The following is a 10,623-nucleotide window of genomic DNA, read 5'->3' as shown; positions in this document are numbered from 1 at the left end:
AATTTGGAAGGTGTAAATGGTTCACTATAAATTTATTAAGTTACTGATGTCAGTATTAAATGAGGTTCATATGTTAATTTTATTCAGAGTTCATGAAAAAATAAAGTAAAAGAAATGTAAATATTAATAAATTGTTGAACACTTGTCTTTAACAAAGTTGTCTCTAACAGATGAAACAATAACTAAAAATATAAACAAGACAACAGATTTCATGATAAAATTTTTATTTAATATTTTATTATATGGATAACAAATATTAATTAAAAAGGCAAAAACACACTACATATAATATAGTTTATCTACAATAGTTTTGATACACTTGCAAAGATTCTACATAATTTCAAATATGGTTTCATTAGGACAATTATCCCTACCACAGCATATTTCTTTCGTCATAGTTTACTGTTTTCAAGTCATTCCAAGATATTCAGAGTCCTTCTCTACCACTTTATTTGTCGACATAAATTTAAATCAAATGTAATAAGTCCTCAGACGTACCTCTCCACCATACTGTATATCGATACTCTATGGCTGACTGGGATAGCTTCCGTACATTCATATTTGATCTACCTCTGCATTCCACGTTTAAAATGATGTGTCCTCTATAGTATAACACCTGACCGAATGGTTAATTGTAGGCATAGATCGATTCATACCATCTACAAAATTTCAACAAAAATTTAACAGCCAGCCATGGTTCTCCCCAAAATGTGCTGCTTCCATCGCGCACAGAAATCAGTTTTTCCATAGCTACCAACATAATAGATGCACTGAGACAGCAGCTGATTTCAGGACTGCCACAAACCACTATAAAAGAGTAATAAATAATGCAAGATATATATATGCTCAGTCCGTTACATCTATCTGAGCAGCGGCTTGGTTCCCACCAGTTTTGGCAAATAGCAAACAGAATCCTAAATAGAAGCGTGCGATCTATCCCAACCATCATCAATGAACCTGAGGTCAATTCGTCAGCATCAGACAAGGCCAGACTATTTACCAAGAACTTGCAGCTTATTCTACCCTATGTGACGAAGGGCATCACCTCCCAGGATATCCTCCTATAACAGACAGCACACTATGCAACATACAAATATCTATGCGTCAAATCGCTAAGCTAATCAAGAACCTTGATTCCAGTAAAACAACTTTCCCTGACGGCATTCAAATTATAGTGCTGAAAAAGCTCCAACCAGAACTTGCCCCCATACTTACAAAACTGTTTAAGCGTTGCCTTAAGGAGAAGTGCTTTCCAACACTCTGGAAAACCTCATCAGTATGCCCTGGATTTAAGAATTCAGGTGATAACTCATCTTCCTCTTAGTACAGACCAATAAGTCTCCTGTATGTCATGAGCAAGTTGTTGGAATCCATATTAAATAAAGTAGTCAACCACCTCAACAGAAACAACCTTCTTAGTGACATGAAATATAGGTTCTGCTCCGTAAAATCTACAGCAGATGTGCTAACGGTTATATCTTATAGGATGAGTGAATCTCTTGACAAAGGCTTCCTTTCCAGGGCAATTGCTCTTGACATATCGAAGGCCTTCAATAAGGTATGACATAAGGGCTTATTTCACAAAATTTCCAGCTATAGTATCACGTGAAATGTTTTCTCAATTATTAAATCATTTCTTTCCGATGGGTTCATAAGAGTACTGGTTGATGGGCAGAAATCAGATACTCACAGTATTAATGCTGGAGTCCCTCAGGGGTCCATCCTGGGCCTAACTCTCTTCCTGATCTACATCAATGATCTCCCAAAACACATACTTATTTAATGCATCCAAAACTGTGGAACTCTCTTCTGTTTTCCTGTTTACCACCTGGCTACAACTTGGATGTCTTCAAGTCCAACATATACAAATTCTTGACCTACCGCTCCCTTAAATAAGACACTTTCAAATCTTCCATACTAATGATTACTACAATACTGTCCCATTGATTACTGTACACGCAATAACCCTTATCCCTGAGTGGCTTCGAGGCCTTGACAAGTGGTGACCTCAATGTAAAAATTAAAAAAAATTATGGCATCTGCTTTTTTTTCTGGTTGATTTCTTTTACATTTTCAATCTTTTTGAGTGGTCTCCAGAATTCTTCTCCGTCTTCTTTGCTTAATGGTATTTGAACTGTGGTAAACTATGGTTCTCGTTAGATTTTGGTACATTAATTAGGGGTTTTGAGCGAACTGCCCATTGACTTGTTTAGCTCTAATTTTCTTGTCTTTATCCGGATCTGTTTAATTAAAGTTTCATACTCTGCTTTCTTTTCTACAAGCTGATGATCTTCAATGTTATACTTTCTCTTCATACTGTTTATTATTTTTAGTAAATGTGGGGATCTCGTTTGGTTCACAGTATAAGAAATTATTTGGGAGCTTCTTTTCTGAAAATATCTATTTTTCTTTGAAGCTTGATCTTCTAATTGGGTGTTACAATCTTGACTCTCTTCCTCCTCATTTCCCCTTTTGGTCTTTCAGTGAGTTTTGGGGTTAACTTACTTTGCATATACCATGCTGCACCAAAGTTAGCATGAGTTATGTCAATTAAGGTGAAATATAGCGGTGTTATTTAAGCAAGTCCGACGTTTATGCTTTGTAGTAACTCTTTGAATTCCTTTCCAGGTTATATCTTGTTTAATTCGGGTCGCCCTTCAATCTCTATTGTTTTGGTCAGTTCGCTTTTATTTGCAAGCTTTCATTTTTCGATTTTCGCTTTTTTGTTTTATATTACGGAGATACATAGATGTTCGAATGTTCCATTTAATTTTTTTATCTCTCAAACTCCGAGTTAGTAAAGAAATTGAGAACATAATTTTCCTCTCCCCAATTAACCATTTTTATACGTTGGGGTATATCTTTCATTTTGGTCTCTTGGTCTTACAGGATTCCAGGACAAGAATTTATCTAGTCTGGTGGAGTATCCAGCTTCGTGCTGTTACTTGGAGAAGGTGCACCATTCCTCATAAAAGCTAATGTGAGTCAGCCATAGTGAGGAGATCTTATTTAGGCAGCGAATACAAAATATGATTTTGAATATTTGGTTAGGGCTTACTTCTATGGAAAAAGTATTCTCATGCCCGATTGTTCTGAAACAGAGAAACCTTAAACACTCGAGGACAGTGTCTAGTAGGCATTCAAGTTCTCTCCAGTAGGCATTCAAGTTCTCTCCAATGTGAGTTCGTATGTGTGTCATTAAATTTGATTTATTGAAAAAAGAGTATCCATACACTTCACGAGAATGTGGTTTGTTTTAATTTACTTCAATTTTCCAGTGTGAGTTCAAGTTACAAGAATATGGCTTTTCGCTTTTTTTGTTTTATTTTACTTCAGTTGAATTTCTCAGATATCAAGGGACTCACAGCCTGGGGCTAACACTTGAAGTCTATATTAGATACATAGATATTCGAATGTTCCATTTAATTCTTTATGCCTCAAAACACTTTTCCATTAAACATTTTTATCTCTCAAACACTTAGTTAACAAAGAAATTGAGAACATAGTTTTCTTCTCTCACATTAGCCATTATCATACATTGTAGTATGTCTTCAATTTTTGTCTCTTAGTCTTACTGGATTCCAGGACAAGAATGTATCTAGTCTACTGGAGTACCCAGCTTCATGCTATTATTTTTGCCAGTGTGTGTTCGCATATGTTTCCATAAATTTGATGTTTTTGAAAATGAGTATCCACACACTTCACAAGAATGTGGCTTTTCTCCAGTGTGAGTTCTCATGTGTGTCACTAATGTTGATTTTTGAGAAAAAGAATATCCACAAACTTTACAAGAATGTGGCTTTTCCCCAGTGTGAGTTCTCATATGTATCACTAATGCTGATTTTTGATAACAAGAATATCCACACACTTCACAAGATTGTGGCCCTTCTCCAGTGTGAGTTATTATATGTCTCACTAACTTGGATTTTTCAGAACAAGAATATCCACAAATTTCACAAGAATGTGGTTTTTCCCCAGTGTGAGTTCTTACATGTGTCGTTAAATGTGATTTTTGAGAAAAAGAACGCGAACACACATTACACGAATATGGTTTTTCCCCAGTATGAGTTCTCATATGTATCACTAAAGTTAATTTCATGGAAAAAGACTCTCCACACACTACACAAGAATATGGCTTTTCACTTGTGTGTCTTCTCATATGTCTTACAAAATTCGATTTATCAGAAGAATTGTATCCACACACTTCACAGGAATGTGGTTTTTCCTCCGTGTGTGTTCTCATATGTCTCAGTAAATGTGATTTCATAGAAAAAGAATGTCCACACACTTCACAAGAATGTGGCTTTTCCCCAGTGTGAGTTCTCATATGTCTCACTAAAAGTGATTTTTGAGAAAAAGAACATGAACACACATTACAAGAATATGGTTTTTCCCCCGTGTGAGTTCGCATATGTGTCACTAAAGGTAACCTCTTAGCAAAGGCATATCCACACACTTCACAAGAATATGGCTTTTCTCTTTTCTCCCCAGTGTGAGTTCTCATATGTGTCAGTAAATGTGATTTTTGAGAAAAAGAATATCCACACACACGACAAGAATGTGACTTTTTTCTGTTTTCCATTTTATTTTATTTCGGTCGAAGTTCTCAGACACCAAGGGCCCCACTACCTGGAGCTAAATCTGAGCTCTATATGAGATACAACGATATTTGAGTGTAACATTGAAGTTATTTATCTCTCAAACACGAAGTAAAGAAACTGAGAACAAGAATACTCACACACTTCACAAGAATGTGGCTTTTCAACGGTGCGAGCTCTCGTATTCATCACTAAATTTAATTAACAAAAATTAGAATATCCACATACTTGTAAAACATGCGGTTTTACCCTTTTTTGTTTTATTTTACTTCTGTCGAAATCTTGAACTCTATATGGGATACATAGATATTCGAATGTTCCATTAAAATTCTTTATTTCTCAAACACTGAGTTCGTCAAGAAATTGGGAACATAATTTTCCTCTCCACAATAAACCATATTCATATGTTTTCATATTTGTTTAATTTTAGTCTGTCTTAATGGATTTCAGGACACTAATTTATCTAGTCTCGTGGGGTATCCAGCATCATGCTTCTACTTGTAGGCATTCAAATTCTATCTAGAACTTTTACTAGTAGGCATTCAAGTTCTATCTAGAAAGCATTCAAGTTCTCTCGAGTAGGCTTTCAAGTTTTATCGAGAGATGTTTTTAATGCTATGGTTTCTCATACTGTTTTAAACATTGTTTTTCTAAAAGCCACATATTTTTCTATAATTTGCGATTCAATCTCTTCCTACCTTTTGATGCGTTTCAACATTAGACACATATTGCTCCAAAAATTATATTACCTTCGAGATGAGAAGGATTTTCAATACTATTTCAGAGGATTGTTAAGTGATTGTCCAGTAAAATAAATGTTTTCAATTTTGTTGTCTTTCACATAAAGCAATACTTTTCCATATAAAAATGTTTTAATAAAATCATTCATGAAACATCCAATAAATGCGTTCAAGCACGAACACCTGTAAATAAAAAAAGTAAAAGTCAATATTTTTGGTATTTATATGAATGCATTAAAATTGTGTTTAATGTTGTCAGCATTACTTGATTGAACTCACAACCTCTTGATAAACGCAAAAACATAAAAGACTAGGAAGAACCGAATAATTCCTACCATTTCCAAAGAAGCAGTCGATACAAATGTTCTTTATACTATAATACATTCTAGAGAAAATTATATAAAGTACTTTTTATCATTCCTATATTGGTGGAAAGGAAGAAAAATTGATACACACTCACATTATATTTTTTGCTGGAGTTAATCGTTGATCATCGAAAAAATAAATTAATTAATAAAATATCTCAGAAGAAGAGACTTAATGGGGCGTGCATTTGAATTTTTACCAAGGGAGAGAGAAAAAAGGAAGGACAGGTGGGAATACAAATAAAATAAAATATTTACAATATATTAAAATATATTTACAAGTAGGGCAAAGGGGGGAGTTAAAATATGTCTAACAAATTCTTTCTGTCGACAGAGAGAAGGTCGGTGTAAGAGAATAGAGACCAACTCCAAAATGCGTAAGTGATTTTGAGAGTAAGCCTGGTGCAAAATTCTAAAGCACTCCATTTTATACACATTGGCACATGCTGGATTTTCATGAAGATGTTGGCCCATGGCAGATTCCAAGGGAAAAGAAAAGGTGTAAGAGCGGCATGTCCTGCCCAATCTTATTTTTTTTAATAATAGTAGTCCTGCGAGGTTAACCGCGTGGTAGAGGTTTAGGCTTCTTATCACGAGGTTCAGATTTCGAGTCTCGCTGGATTCGACCACTCTGATGGGTCCTGGACGACAAGACACGTGTCCGTGGACAATTGTATTTTAAAAATAATAATAATAATAATAATAATAATAATAATAATAATAATAATAATAATATATATATATATATATATATATATATATAAAGCTGAATGTCTGTGTGTGTGTCTGGTTACGAAAAGGCTCCTATATGGTTGACTATTATAGAAAACTGATCACATATAATGATAGAAGATGTATCGAGACACAGGAATGGGTATGTTTGATCTAGCATAATGATGATTCATTAATTTTTAAGGTAAGTGGGAGAGAACCCCGATAGAGTTGTCGATTATTAAGAGAATTAAAAAAAATATGAACAATTTTTTTTATGTTACAGAAGATAAGTACTACACCGATACTGTCAGTTTCAAATCCGGACAAATTTGATCACATATTCAACCTCTTCAACCTCTAGTCAGACATAAGCCAATAGTTCTTTGTTCGAATTTGAAGCAGACGATATCGTTGTTTTTACATATGCATCTGAACATATGCATCTGAACACATGCATCTGAACCCACACACACACACACACATGTTGGTTGATTTGAGTCTACAAATTTAAGGAGGGTCGACCCAGATAGTCAGCAGCACATTGACAATTAATTTTTTTTTTTAAATCAATTTTCACCCCAAACAAGACACAGAGCCACTTTGAAGTAGGGGGCTACTATCGGGAACATAAGTTGCAGGGGCATTATGGAGGGAGATGAGTAGCAAGATGTTTGTTCACATAACACTTGAACTTCTGCATGTCAGTACAGTTAGAAAAGCAGAATCCCAGAGGAGAGTTCCAAAGTTTAGCAGTTCTATGGAAGAAACTATTGGAGTAAAAGCCTTTCTTACACCTAGGGATCTCTACTGTAAAGGGGTGGGACTTAGTTACTTGTTGGGTTTGTCAGGGGTAGTCACATCGAGGAGGTACAAGTGCTTGCAGTTCGTCAGGGGATTCACCATTAAAATACTTATAGAACAGGCAGAGTGATGCAACATTTCGTCGATGGGACAGAGGCTGAAACCTAGATGACAGTTCAGGACCTATCAGGTTGGCGACCCTCTTTTGAACCCTCTCCAGGAGTGATAGAGAAGCAGCAGATGCACCAGCCCAAATGTGACAACAGTACTCTATACATGGGCGAATAGGTGCCTTATAGAGGTACAGAAAACTTTTAGGCATAAGTAGTTTTCTAGCACAGTAAAAAGAGACCACCTTCCTTGCAGCAGCCTTAGCAATGTTCTCAATGTATATATTCCAGTTCATGTTCCCTGTAAACGTTAGGCCGAGGAGTTTAAAGGAAGTACTTTCAGGCAGTGTGTTCTTGGCCATTGCTATTGGTGGTAGAGAAGGTTTCTTGTAGTTATTGAAGGAAACAAGCTTAGTCTTGCCAGCATTGAATGTAACCATCCATTTTTTTCACCCATTCCACTACAGATTGGAGGTCGTCCTCTAGTATTACTGCCATCTCCTTAGATATGTGTTCATTTGTTTTTCCCTCATGCCTGTTGTGTAGGGTGGTGTCATCGGCAAATATACCCATCATCGAAACTATTTTATAAGGGAAGTCATTTATGAATATCAGGAATAATAAAGGTCCAAGCAAGCACGTGTACCTCCTCGACATGACTACCCCCGAAAAACCCGACAATTAAGTCCCACCCCTTTACAGTAGAGATCCATAGGTGTAAGAAAGGCTTTTACTCCAATAGTTTCTTCCCCGGAACTGCATGTCTTTGAAACTCCCTTCCGGGTTTCTGCTTTCCTAACTGTACTAATATGCAGAAGTTCAAGTGTAATGTGAACAAACATCTTTCTGCTCATCTGCTTTCATAATGCTCCCGCAAATTGTGTTCCTGATAGTAGCCCCCTACTTCAAAGTGACACTTGCTATGTTTGGGGTAAAAATTGAAATTAAGCATAGATGGATAGATAAGTGACATGTTTTCAGTATATACGAATATATGGAATTTTAGACATTGAGTTTGTTTGATGGCTTCAGACTTTTAACAAAGGAAGATGGCTTCACTTTCTTTTAAAATCCGGAAGTTTGTACTGCAATGAGTATAAATTCAGTTTCTGTATTAATTACTGCAATTCTATCTCCTTTCAAAAGGAAAGATATTAAGGGTTGCTGTTCATTATTTGAATTTATGTATAAGACTATAGCTAGTAAGTATTTACTTAAAGCTTAGCTATGGAATAAGACTATAATCTAAAACATGCCTTAGAAATCTTTAGGCGTTAATGTGTATCGATTAGGAAAAGTCAGTCTACTAAGGTTAATGGTTGAGAGCTAGGATCCCCCCTAAGTTACGTGCAATGGATTAGATTTAATGGCAACTTGGGAAATAAAGCAATTAGTTAGTGAACAGGAGAGATTATTTAAATAACAGTACAGTATAATTACACGTTAGGGTATAGAGTTTAGGGTAAAGTTTAAAAAATAAAAAGTTTGTCATGCAAAACAGACAAAGGCAGTCGTCTTGGAGGTAAAGTATCTATAGGATATACATAGCATACTAGCAAGGATATTTTTACAGTTTTGAGAGAAATTACAGGTACATAGTGTAATGGTTTCTTGTTCTAGTCCATAAACTAGGTGTTGGAATATTTTGGGAGACTAATGGGGTATGATCCCACACAGTCGGACGATTCTATTTATAAACGATGCTGCTAAGAACTGACGAATCAAATAAATTAATGTGCTACTACCAACCAATCAGAAACCAGAATTGCTTCATAAATATTAAACCTTTTATGGTGCAATTTCACATGTTCTTTCCCGGGTTTCGACACGGTAAGAATATTTTGTTCTGTGGAACTGTCTACTACAAACAAGTCACCTACCAGGACTTGTGTGTAACAGCGAACCATCTGAAGCTCAAAATGGCTTACACTTCTACAGGTTATGCGCCCAGCGTGCGTCTTTATTTCGATGGATCCGAATCCAATTTCGAATTGTGGCAAGTTAAATTTCTGGGATATCTACGAATCCAAAAGCTACACAAAGTACTAGAAACACAACCTGAAAACAGAAACGACCCCGACTTCATTGAAAAGAACGCAACTGTCTTTGCGGAATTAATACAGTGTTTAGATGACTGAAGTCTATCACTGGTAACGAGAGAAGCCCTGGACGACGGCTGCAAAGAATTAAACATATTGAGAGAGCATTATTTATGGAAAGGAAAACCCAAAATTATTTCTTTATACACTGAACTGACCTCTCTAAAACGAATGGAAGCCGAAACTGTTACTGATTATATTATAAGAGCCGAGACAACTGCTAATTCTTTAAAAATGTCTGGCGAAGTTATAAGTGACAGTCTGTTAATTTCCATGGTTCTTAAGGGATTACCGAGTGATTTCAAGCCATTTACCACCGTGATAACCCAGAAAGAAATACCCATGCCAGGAATAATAAAACGGAACTTTGCCAAAAGCAGGGTTTTTCCTAAGAAAAGTACAAAAATTATGTTATAATTGAACGACCCAAGCACAAGAGTTTCCAATGTAGATACATGACTCAAAATGGCGACTACATTTAAAATGTAGAGAGCTCTGTTAGCGAACATACATTTTTTTTATTTTCGTGTACATTTGATGCGTCAACAAGCAATAATAATTTTCTTGTCGGTTGTGGGGCCACGACACATGTGATTACAAAGGAATCTGATTTTATCAATTTGGATCCCAACTTTAAGCAACAAAATCATTTTGTAGAACTGGCTGACGGGAGTCGAGTCAATGATATCGTTTTTGAAAAGAGCCAATGCGAAAATCTCGCTAAAGAACAATAAGGGTGAACTGTGTTTCGGTATTCAGGAGAGCGCTATTCTGGTCCCAACATTTAAACAAAATATATTTTCTATGCAGGCTGCCATGGAACAATGTGCAGATATAAACTTTGGCCCCAATAAATCGGGGCTGGTGTGCCCGAATGGAACTGTATTCGACATTGGAGGGGGAGGATTGAAGACTATATTATTTAAATAGCGTAGTCCCATCAAAAACCGCCTGCCATGATCTACAGACATGGCATAAAATTCTTGGACACTGCAATATTCCTGATATCAAAAAGTTGCCGACTGTAGTTGATGGAATGCGAATACAAACATCAAAAACCTTCAACTGCGACGTCTGTACGCAGGGGAAGATGACAAACTATGAATACAAGATACCAGAAAAAAAACATCCTATCAATGGTGCATTGTGACTTGAACGGTCCCGTAGAACCGATGGCCAGAGAACATTATAGATAT

The 10,623-nt window shown here is 36.1% G+C and overlaps 1 protein-coding gene across 1 annotated transcript; it reads right to left on the bottom strand.

Moving 5' to 3' along the window:
• Nucleotides 1-222: 222 nt before the first annotated feature.
• On the bottom strand, nucleotides 223-5,414 carry LOC145270923 (uncharacterized). Its single transcript, XM_080126471.1, has one exon. It carries the CDS (start codon nucleotides 4,580-4,582, stop codon nucleotides 3,599-3,601), a length of 984 nt encoding a protein of 327 aa, XP_079982597.1. The 5' UTR covers nucleotides 4,583-5,414; the 3' UTR covers nucleotides 223-3,598.
• Nucleotides 5,415-10,623: the final 5,209 nt, after the last annotated feature.

Source organism: Euprymna scolopes, chromosome 46 (assembly GCF_053919585.1).
Source record: "Euprymna scolopes isolate OS-2025 chromosome 46, ASM5391958v1, whole genome shotgun sequence".
Taxonomy (NCBI): domain Eukaryota; kingdom Metazoa; phylum Mollusca; class Cephalopoda; order Sepiida; family Sepiolidae; genus Euprymna; species Euprymna scolopes.
This window is presented reverse-complemented; position numbering and strand designations above follow the sequence as displayed.

What these genes read in the sequence shown, in the direction of transcription:
- LOC145270923 (XM_080126471.1), bottom strand. Translation starts at nt 4,582, where the DNA reads ATGGAAAACAGAAAAAAGTCACATTCTTGTCGTGTGTGTGGATATTCT.